The 12262-nt window shown below is 39.1% G+C and overlaps 1 protein-coding gene across 2 annotated transcripts in view; it reads right to left on the minus strand.

The window, feature by feature from the left end:
* Positions 1-10308: 10308 nt before the first annotated feature.
* LOC101992676 (RNA-binding protein 14) overlaps positions 10309-12262 on the minus strand; it is a 28645-nt gene continuing 26691 nt past the window's right edge. For both annotated transcript variants that reach the window (XM_005351685.3, XM_005351682.3), the window contains one exon: positions 10309-10699. In XM_005351685.3, the coding sequence (XP_005351742.1) occupies positions 10680-10699 (20 nt within the window). In that variant the 3' untranslated portion in view covers positions 10309-10679. The remainder of the gene's footprint in view (positions 10700-12262) is intronic.

Here is a 12262-nt window from a genome sequence, read left to right on the forward strand (position 1 = left end):
AGAAACCCTGTCTCAAAAAACCAAAAAAAAAAAAAAAAAAAAGGCAGTGCAAGTAGTGGTAATGAATATGATCTAAATACTTGTATGAAAATATAAAATCCAAAACTATATAATTAATATAGGCTAATAAGCCTTGCACTTTTAATCACTGAACACAACCCTTGTTTTTAAAAAAAATAAGTATCAGGAAGTGATGGAACAATTTAAAATAGACAAATGTAGTAGTATTGAAATCCTGAAGGGAGGACAAAAGTACTAGAGAAAATAAACACTTTAAATTTCTCTATGTGTATATGACTTAGGAGGCAGAGGCCCTGGAACTGGAATTATGTTGAACCATCTCTCCAACTTCTTTTTTTTTTTTTTTTGCTGGGATTAAAGGCGTGCGCCACCACCGCCCGGCTCTCTCCAACTTCTTGAGGAAAACTTTTAAGATCCTAGATCTTACAAATTCATTTGAAAAAAAATTTTTGAGACGGAGGTTCTCTGTGTACCCTTGGCTGTTCTAGAACTCACTCTGTATACCAGGCTGAGCTCGATCCACCTGCCTCTCTCTGCCTTCCAAGTGCTGGGATTAAAGGTGTGCATCACCACCACAAAGTATATAGAAACACAAAATTTAAGTTTTTAAAAAAATTTGAAGAGGCCAAACACAGTATTGCACACTTTCAATACCAGCATCTGAGGGGCTGGAGGCAGCTTTGAGTTGGAGGTCAGTGTGGTCTATATACCAAGTTCCAGGACAGCCAAGGCTACAGAGAACCCCTCAAAAAAAAAAAAAAAGATATATTTCAAACTCTAGCCTCACAAACTTTTACATGAACTACTTTCCCCTCAACACACAATAGAAGAAATGTGGCTTGAAGTATTTGCCAGCATTCAAGAAGCCCTAGGTTCAGTTCCCAGTATAAAACTAAATCTAAAAACTGATACAAACTAGGTATGCATGTTGCCCGCTCCAAATGTAAATTATAACTATACTGAGCAGGAACACGTGAGGAAATGTTACCTATTGTGACTAACAGGACCCTATAGATTCAATTCTGAACACCAGACTCTGGGCATTTCTGACAGTTGGCCTAGGAAGAACTACAGGTTCTGATGGTAAAATCCATAACCAAGTTCCTCAAATGATAAAGAATCCTGAGTTACAGCAACTCTATTAACACTCCAAGCCCAATTGATTCCATGCCTAATTCTGTCCCCAACAGTTAACTGGTCTAGAGTAGTAGTTTCCCTGGAGATGAAGGTGTTAGTTACAGTAAAATAGGAGACACCCTGCCATGTCAGGCCTTCATTCAAAACAAACACAGGCACAGTAGTACAGGCCTAGTCTACAGAGCAACCTTCAAGACAGGACTATATAGAGACCCTACCTCAACCCTCCTCCCCATAAAAACAAAACACAATTCCCTAGTCATGCTATAGCTGAAATTTTCATTCTGTGATATGTATGTATACCAAAAAAAGTGTACACCTGTGAAAGCCAGAGGATAACTTTCAGCAGTCAGTTCTCTCCATCCACTAAAGGTTCTGAAGACTGAATTCAAGCTAATCAGCTTTAACACACTGAAACATCTCACTGGCCCTTTTAACTGAGATTTAAAATCTCTTTTCAAGTAACTCAGCTACTCACCTCACACTGTATAGCAAATAAATTCAAAATATGGGACTAGAGTGAAGGCTTAGGAGCTAAACAATTGCTGCTCTTGCAGAAGACCTGGGTTTTTTGTTTTTTTTTTTAAAAAAAAAAACCATCTTCTCTCTCTTTAAAGATCTTATTTATTAAATATAGTGTTCTGCCTACATGTGTGCCTCATTTTAGATGGTTGTGAGCCACCATGTGGGCGCTGGGAATTGAACTCAGGACCTCTGGAAGACCAGCCAGTGCTTTTAACCTCTGAGCCATCTCTCTAGCCCCCTGGGTTTTATTCTTAATATCCCCATGGTAGCTTACAATGGCTGGTCTCTACAGGGTTAAAGGGCCCTCTCTTCAGGTCTCAAGGGGAACAGCATGCATATGGTACACAGTATGTGTGCAAAATAATCAAAAATATAAATTGTACTAAAATGTAAAAAGTGGTGCTAGTGAGATTATTTAGTGGCTAGGAGCATTTACTGCTCTTGTAGGGAGACCTAGCATCCACATAGTGACATAAAACCATTTGTAACTCCGATCCCAGGGAATCTGATGCTCTTCTGACCTGAGGGTGCTAGGCATGAACACGGCACACAGACATTCATGCAGGCAAAACACTCACATACATGAAACAAAAAATTTTTTTTTCCAAGAAAAGGGAACAATACTCATGTTCAAGTACAAAAACCTCACAATCTCAGCGAAAACACTGGTTATCTGAAAAGGCTCAAAATTCAGGTTCTATATGAAATTAAACTTTCTTCCCTGACAAAATCACTAAGTGAAATATCGAAAAAGCTATCATCTGTACCCAATTCATATATATCAATTTAAAAACAAGGACGTTAGACATAAAAAGATCAAGGGGAGGGGGCTAAGCCTGACCACACAGGTCTGTGGTCCCCTAGCACTGGAGAGGCTGAAGCAGAAAGATTACAGGCTCAAGGTCAGCCAGGGCTACAGAAGACTTTCACATCTTAAAACACTGAAAGGAAGAAACATAGGTGGCACAGTCCAGCACTTCACTGGCAGAAGCAGGTCTTCAGTTTCAGGCCTGACTGAGCAACATAGCAAGAAGCAAAACTCAGTCAATAGGCTCTTGAAAAATTATTTACTTCACTCGTTATTAAGTAGATCCAGATGAAGGTGGATCTTAGCTTAAGGCCAGCCTGGTCTACTTGGCGAGTTCCAGGACAGTCAAGACTACATAGAGGGACCCTGTCTCAAACCATGTGTCCGGGGCCTACACATGCATACATGCATGCGCGCACGCACACATGCACACGTTACTTCAAGCCAGAAGTCTTCCATGGTCTAGTAGGCCTGCACCATGAGCTCCACTTGCACCAGCTATGACCTGTCAACCTCTACATTCTCTCCTGATGGAACAATTTTTCAAGTTGAATATGCCACAAATGCTGTGGAAACAGGAAAAAGCTATTTGGAGATGATGTAAAGATGGTGGTGTATTTGAAGCAGAAATTCCTTGGAAACTTTATGACTGTTCCAAACTCCTTTATAATGCTGGCTGACATGTTCAAATGATAGTATGTTTCCTGGCAGATGCTGGTTCCTTAGCAGATATAGCAGAAGCAGCATCAAACTTTACATCTAGCACTTTTCTAGATTATAGATGCTCTGGAGTCTAGAGCATCTTGCAGCCAAGAGTGGTAACATGTGTATATGTCTATACACATGCTACTAGACCTTTGGGCTGCAGTTTCATGTTGAGGTCTTACAGTGCAAATGATAGTACAGAGTTTTCTGTAGGACTGACCCATCAGGTATTTCATATGCTTACTGACGCTGTGCCTCTGGCAAAATCAGGAAAGCTGTAAAACAGGAAAAAGCTTCAAATCAAAGAAATGACCTTCCATGATGTAAAGTAGTTGCAAACTTATAATGCAGTTGAGGATAAAGCTTTTAAACTAGAAATTCAGCTAGGTTGGTGAACTAACTACAGACATTCTTTTGAAAGATATGGGAGGAAGCAGAGAATGTGCTGAGGAATCTTTGAAGGAAGAAAAATCAGCTGGTCGGGTGATGGTGGCGCACTCCTTTAATCCCAGCACTCGGGAAGCAGAGGCAGGCAGATCTCTGTGAGTTCGAGACCAGCCTGGTCTACAGAGCGAGTTCCAGGATTGGCTCCAAAGCCACAGAGAAACCCTGTCTCGAAAAACCAAAAAAAGAAAAAAAAGAAAGAAAAATCAGCTGATGACAGTATGCAACATTTTCACTATCTCCTTTATGTATCTGTGAGTTTTAGGTCACTACATAACACCATGAATTATACATACCCACTAATCAATTTTCATTAACTATTTGTTTTATAAGCAACAAAAAAAATCCCCATTTTAACAAGGTAATGTTAAAATGTGCCCCCCTCAAAATTCATGTTTCAGATTGTAATACCAGCGATGATAGTGTCTTTAGTCAATAAACAAATACATTTTAAGAGACAGCGCTTTCATAAAGGATTTAGTAACCTTATAAGAGACCTCAAAGGTCCCTTGCCTCATTTTGTCATGTGACAGCACAGTAGTAAATAGTAGTCAGCCAAAATGGGCACACCGTGGATGGAACAGTTTAGACTGTTTAGAAATATATATCTTGCTGATAAAATAGTAATAATCTACCTTTGTGATTTGAAAATTCAGAAAATAACTGCTTTAATATTATTATAACCAGGTAGCCAATAAACACACACAAACTACCTACTCTTAGTGTTACACCACACCAACTTTTCATAAAGGCTGTCTTGAAAAGTACCGACCGCTTCATGAATTTGCCTATCATCCTTGCACAGGGGCCATTTTAGTATATGTGCAGCCCAAGCGAGCACTTGACTAAAAGTTCTATATTATAGTTCTGTACTAAATTTAGTCTTTACATTGTAAAATTGTATGGTCTGACCTTGTATACATGGAGACAGTTAACCTTGTTAAATATAGAAGAACTAAAGGAAATTCAGTCACTCTTAGCACTTACTTGACAACTTAGACAAAACTCAAGCAATAACAAAATGTTCAATTCAGCCTTTGAAGTTCACTTACCACTAAGTCCTATAAAAAAGAACCTAAGGGTATCCTTATTCCAAAGAATTGTCTTATCTTATCACTACAAAGGGCAACATCATCTTTACATCTCAGCCATGCTATTTTCCTGCTACAAAGTCATTCTTGTCACAAGGTGCGCATGTTCTCAGTCATCATTAGCCAGCTTAAGGATATGGTGCAAGCATGACTAGACCTTTTATTCTTGCCAATGATTTGAAACAATGTATCTGAGACTTTCAAAATCCTTCTTTCCTCCCCAGAACTACTTCTGTATTTTTAGTCATTCCTTTCTTGTTTCTGAATAAGATATTCCTAATTTACCACTTGGCACTTTTAAAATTACCTTCCAATTTATTTTTGTTTATATATTTGTTTGTTTTAACAGTCTCTCCACATAGCACTGGCTATCCTGGAACTATCTAGACCAGGCTGTCCTTAAACTCACTGAGATCCACCTGCTTTTGCCTGAGTGAGTGTTGGATCAAAGTCATGCACAACTATACCAATTTCTAGTGTTAAATAAACACTGTACATACTACCCATGCTTCTTCAGTTAGAGAATGAAAGTGTTCAATCCTGCCACCATGATAAACAGTAGGACACTGCTATGGATTCAATGTGTTGTGTCATCACTCACCTACATTAAAATGCCAATCAATGTAGAAATCCTTAGAAGTCAATCAAATCAGAGGGAAAGCCTTCACAAATGAACTACGATCTATAGAGAAACTAGAGATATCTGGTGGCGCACGCCTTTCATCCCAGCACTCGGGAGGCAGAGGCAGGCAGATCTCTGTGAGTTCAAAGCCAGGCTGGACTACAAAAGCTAGTTCCAGCACAGGTTCCAAAGCTACAGAGAAACCCTATCTTCAAAAACCAAAACCCAATTTAAAAATAAAAAGAACCAGGGATCTTTCAGCCATATTGAGATCAACAGAACAGAGAAGCTAGATAAACTAGCTATCTGCTGAACAGTTCTGGCATTTCAAGAACTGGCTATGTACATCAGGCTGGCCTCGACCTCATAAAAATCCATCTGCCTCTGCCTCCCAAGTGCTGTGATTAAAGGTGTGCATCACCACTACCTAGTTTGCTATCTGCTGGTTTTATATATGTTTTACCTTTCAGTTTTAAAAACTATAATCAGTTTCTATTGTGTGTACACTAGTCTACTTACTTTGCTGTATCACTTCAAACTAAGACAAACCACTGTTATAACTGTCACTATATATTCTAGACTGGCCTAGAAACTCAATCATTATATGAAGTCCAGTCATCCTCCTTCAACATCCTAAATGCAAAGATTATAGGCATACATAGTAGAACTTTCCTGTAGATTTTTAACTTCTCTAATTACAAAAGCTGTATTTAATAACTCAGCCTTCAAATTTCCAAAGAAACCTCCCATTTTCAAATTGTTTAAATACTCTGTCTCTGAGACATTTCCTTCTGACACTTTCTCCCACTTCAAACCCAGCCTACTTACTCTCTAAACACACCAGAGTTGGGTGTGCAGAGATGGGACTGCACTACCATCATTCTAAAAAATCAATCTTTATCTCCTTATGACCTCATAAAGAGAACTGAGAAGTGATTCCAACAATTGGAAAGCACTAATAATCCACACACCTCTCACTATCTCCTCCTGTAGTCTACATTATTAGTATTAATGTCCTAGGGTAAAGAGGATTGAACTTGGCAATCATTACCCAAGTCAACCCACCTACTGCAGAGTCCTGAAAAACTTAAATCTTTTGATCTAGAATTCAAGATACAGCTCGGAGGAAGAGCACATTCTTTGAAGTTTCATGAAAAGGTCTTGTGCCAAAAACAAAATGTCTACCACGATTTGAGAACTAACTCCCTAACCACCCTTGTAGGACCTATGATCCACTTAGAACAAGAATGTATCAAACCTTCAAAACAAAGCAAGTGGGACCACTCCAATCATCCTTTGCCCCCCCCAAAGGGTAAGTCGAAGATCTGCATACCCAAGATCGGAAACTGGGGGAGGGGGAACGACTAAAAGGCAAAGCAAAATTAGGCTTGATGCTCTATTGATATGCATTTGCCACATAACCCACACATGGTAAACAATTAAGGAATAATCAGTGAGTCCAAGGCTAACTCACAGATGCTAGTCATATCAGTGAACAAATGAATGGTAGCGTGCTAAGGAAAATGTGTTTAACATGCAAGTGATTTTCTTGAAACAGATTCCTGAGGTAAGTGATGCCAATACTGTCTATTTACACAATGATGTAGTCTAATGAAATACTCACTCACTAGACTGGAAACTCAGATCAAAATAATTTTTTGTAAGGGGGGGGCACCTATACAGCTGCAAATGGTGCATGAATGTCAGCACACAGCCTTAATCTGCCCTTTGTCTTCAGCACCTTCTGTTTAATATATGTGGAATTACGTATCTAAGAGTTTTCCAAAGGTGCAAAGTCTATACAAAACTAGATTGGGGAAAAAATAGAAAACAAATGTGTTCCTTATCGAGAATTTGCACTTGGCATTGTCCCTTTGGAAACTTAATAAGATATTTTGGGGATATGGAAATCAACTTGCTAAGGTATAAACTGGAGAACAATAAAACAGCCCTGGGCAAAGGGAAAGTGGTTCAGTCCTTAAAGACTAGTCCACCTGTAGAAACTAAAAATCATTCTTGAGATGCCTCTGTACTTCCATAGACCCGCGTGAACACCCACACCAGTTCCACCACAAATTTCAAACCACTTTAATGCTCAAAATCAGTTATATTCAGTTTCTGCAAATTGTTGAGACAGGGTTTGATAGTTTGGATTAGCCTAACTCAGTGGTTCTCAACTAGTATGTTGCAACCGCTGGGGTTAGAACAGCCCCTTCAAAGGGGTTGTATATCAAATATCCTGCATATCAGATATTTACATAATTCATAACAGTAGCAAAATTGAAATTATGAAGTAGCAACAAAATTATTTTTACAGTTGAGGGTGTCCGCAACAAGAACTGTATAAAATGCCATAGCACTTAGGTAGGTTTGAGAACCACTATCCTAACTGGTTATGTAGCTGCAATGACCTGGAACTTCTCCTGGTCTTCCTTCCTGCCTCTACCTCCCCAGTCCTAGACTACATGTGCACTATCACATAGTGTTCTGCAGTGCTACAGATCAAGTTCAGGGCTTCAAGCATGCTAAGAAAATTTATTATCAACATAGCTACAGCACCAGTCCTGACTCATAATTTTTACTTCACTATTCTCCCATTACACTTCATAAGCATTTTCCAGCAAGTCAATGAATAGATTTTTGTTTGAATCACATTATGAGGGGGCTGGAGAGATGGCTCAGAGGTAAAGAGCACTGGCTGTTCTTCCAGAGGTTCTGAGCTCAATTCTCAGCAACCACATGGTGGCTCACAACCATCTATGAGATCTGGTGCCCTCTTTTGGAGGGCAGGTATACATGCAGACAGAACATTGCATACATAATAAATTTTAAAAATCACATTATGAATTTTTTTGTTTGAATCACACTATAAAGCATGGTTAGTCCTTGAACTCTGAATCACTTTGGCTTTCAAGAGATTACACATTGCTGAGATTACAACAGCATTTCCCCAAGTGTGCACATGCATGTGTACCATTAGTATGCATGTGGAGGTCAGAATACAATATAGGAGTTTTGGTTCGCCACCATGTAGGTTCCAAGTCATCAGGCTTGGCAATAAGCACCTTTACCATCTAAAGCAAAGTAAGAGTTCAAAGTTAGTCTGGGTGTATACATAGCAAAAGCACGTCTTTTATTTAAAAAGAGAGGGGGGAAAAAAAGCTCTGAACCAACATGAATGAACTGAGCAATGAAAAAATTGAGAGGTTGTTACAGGAACCAGTCTCTTAAAGCAAAAAGATGAATCAGGTAAATTTTAACGCTCTGCATGTTTTACGTTTTAATACTATAAAAGTATAGCACAGTGTATACACTTTTAGCCCCAACTACTCAGAATATGAGGCCTGGCAACCTTGAGCAACATGGTGAACAAATAGCCACGTCTACTCTGACAAGTCAATAAAAACAAAGACACCATTTAGACAGGAATCTCCTCCACTTGATGTGCAATTTTACTTTACTTTTGAGACAGGGTCTCACTCCCCTGGAACTCTGACTCACCTGGAACTCGCTGGCCTTGAAGCAAGAAACCCACCCATCTCTGCCTCCTACGTGCTTGGACAAGGGCTTATGCTACCACACCCAGCCCCAAGAGCTAAGAGCTATCTAAGGGAAGCCGGGCCTGGTGTATCTTTCATTTCTGCCTCCCACCCCATTCTTTTTTATAAAACAGCTTTAAGATCCCTAACGTCAAACCCTGTCTCGAAAAACCAAAAAAAAAAAAAAAAAAAAAAAAAAGATCCCTAACGTCTGTTGAAGAGTCTCCTCAAACCTGTTAACAAATATAAGTCTCCCAACCTTCACATCAAGAAATTGAGCTAAAACTATGTGCACAACAGTAACTGAATTTATTCATTAAAGAAAAGGGACCAAAGTATGCATGAACCTAAGACAGGCAACAATGGCAAAGAAAACAATTCAGCCTGGAAGTAAAAACTCCTTTCCTGGAAAGACCGAAGAGCAACACAGACATCATTTAGCACAGGGTCTCAGATCACAAAAAATTACCTTTGTCCAGAGTGCTGTCACAATCTCAGCCATCTATAAATTAGAATGAATCAATGAAATAGACAGTTAGTAGAAAAATTTAAAGTCACCCAAGTCAAAAGTGGCTCCTTTATCATCTTTATTTCATTTCATCTTCATCATTATGACCCCTTTACTGAAAGCATGCCTGGCATAACAGGAGGAACTCAATACTGGTCAAGTAAATGATTCTGAGAGATGGCCCTATATGCTAAAACATAGAAGACAAACTGTTTTTAATAAAAACATGACACTAAAGCAGTGGCTTCTCACTGCATTCAAGCACTTGTCTTAACTGCTGATTTATCAATGACTTACAAAGGAGCTGCTGGGCCCTTTACACCTCTCATCTACACTCATGAAGTACAAGCTATAAGATGCTGTGGAACTAACTACTCATGCAGACTCTTGATTCTGGCAGAACCATATGAACGGTGAAATGCGCCACAAAGTAGTACTAGTCAATGGAATAGCAAAATGCACTCTGGCAGAAGTCATAACTTCATTTTTCTAAAATATTTTCTTTTCCCTCAAACCTTCACCTCTTTGCCAGAAATAAGTCAAGGGAGGTATGTTGATTGAGTATTAACAGAAGTTGCCAAGTATGCACAATGATTCTTAAAGCAAGTAAAGACCTACAGCTCTAAACCACTAGTTAGTTGGTATATTCAAAAGTGGACCAGCAGGAAACATCTTCATTGAAACAAGGATGCCTACTTGAATTCTTCTGTAAAACTACTCCTCTTCTGTTTAGTGCCAAAAGGTGCTATCTACTATTTAAAAAAAAAAAGTAAAAACCTCTACAGTGTTATTCACCCAAAGCTAGGTAGCTTAAACTGTAAACACTCCCCACCTTTTGTTCAGGGTACAAATATACAAAGAACCCAGAAACAAGTCCAAACAAGAACTTTCTCAAAGCACACATACCCTAATTTGAGAAACCATTTATTTCACTGGAAAGTGATCCAAATCTCTAGGACTAGCCTTTGGGCCAAAAAAGAAAACCTGGAGGAGCAGTGATTCTCAGCAAGGTCAGGAGGCAGGGAAGAGACAGCACAACCCCTACCAGTTCCTGCACAGGAGGCATGCTGGGAAAACAGAACATGAATGGGAAGCTACAGAAGAATAAACAGAAGAACAGGAAATTGAGCAGGAGAGAGAAAAGGAAAAGAAAGTCTGAACTTAACAAGGTAAATTAAGGTCCATGGTTCCTGAGGGACTGAATGCACAGAGCCGAGAACGTCCCGGAGATGGGGTACCACGAAGGGTGTATTCTCATGCACAACCGCAGCTCGGAATTTCAGCCCACACACATCCCACCTGAAAGAGAGCACAGTACAGGGGCTTTACAGCAAAGCTCAAAAGGGCTTTTCCACTTAGAAACTTCAAAGAACATCTTAGAACGTCATACCTTGATACTTTTAAGTCTACCTTTCCCTAATATCAACATAATTTCTAAAAATGAGAACAGCTTGCAGGTCAGAGAATCATTGGGAAGGCTAAACAGTCCCCTAGTAAAGGCCTTTCTCCAAATTAAAAAGCAAAATTTTCATGATAGTAGGCAAAGATATTCTATTACTTTCAATGTTAATATTAGCATTCTCAAGAGAAGGTAATTCCACAAACTCAGAGAGCAAAAACAAACAAACAAAAAAAAAAAACTGGGAAAGTTCCAATTAACCTCTGGGGTAAAAAGTCAACAATATGTTTCAATCTATGAATTATTGCAAGAACTAGAAAAAAGTTGCATCAACTGAACAAGTTTGAAGGTTTATAGAACCAACTTTCAAAAGAAGGCACCAGAAAATGTGTAAGCTACATCATGTTATTCAAGTTTCTCTTCTAGTACAATCCTAGTCAATGAACCCAGTCAGTCATTTGGACCAGTCAACGGACACACCATCTGCTCTAATATGAAAGATGACAAAGTATCTGTATTACAAGATTAAGGATCAATAACAATGTCAGGGACACAGTGGGGCTCCTCAAAACTAAAAGAACTGAAAAGTAACCCAAGTACAACAGCACTCTCAAAAAACCTAGAGCCAAAAGCTGACAAGAAGCGTCAAAAGAGAATGTATTCAAAACAGAAGCCCCACCATGGTGGTAAACACCTATCTCAGCACTCGGGGTTGAAGCACAACTGAACTTGAGCTTGAACTGTGGAGTTCAAGGTGCCGTTAGGCTACAAACTGAGACTGTCATGGTCAAATGGACTCGGGTAAAGTTGCTGAGTATTAAATGTCCTTAACTAACAGGAAGATGAGGACGTGGTGATCATGGTAAAGTTCCTAAGACTAGATTTCAACATTACCAAGGAATACACAAGTATGCATGTAAACGTATACTGCTGTATCACACTAAGTGAAACATGTCAAACCCAGGGTCAAAATTAAAAAAACTGAATAAGAGACTACACCAATAGAGGTAAAAGATAACAAAAGTGGACTCTTAAGGTCATGAAGCTGGACTAAGCAGTTAAGTTGGACTTTGAAGCTCATGACAGACTTCCTTACGCTATGAGAAATGTTTTCGACTATTTCTGCTTTAATTTATCACTAATTAAGTTCTTTAAATGCATAAGACAGAGAGACCTTTGAGAATATGAGAAACAATCTTCAAGATTAAGATGAAGTCATTTGTGGGTCTTCATAGGATTTGAACAATAGTAATCAGTTAACTAGTTAGAAACTTTATCATTAGTGGTCCTATCAGACCCTTTCACAACATAATGTAATACAGCAAACTAAAAAAGAAAAAAAGAAAAAAAACAGGAACTAGTGCCACACAGCTAAGAAATTCAACAGACTCTAAGAAGCAGCCCACCTATGTCTGAATATCTGGATCCCAGGTCAATTACAGCACACAGATTTGACCCAAGAT

Source organism: Microtus ochrogaster, chromosome 8 (assembly GCF_000317375.1).
Source record: "Microtus ochrogaster isolate Prairie Vole_2 chromosome 8, MicOch1.0, whole genome shotgun sequence".
NCBI lineage: Eukaryota > Metazoa > Chordata > Mammalia > Rodentia > Cricetidae > Microtus > Microtus ochrogaster.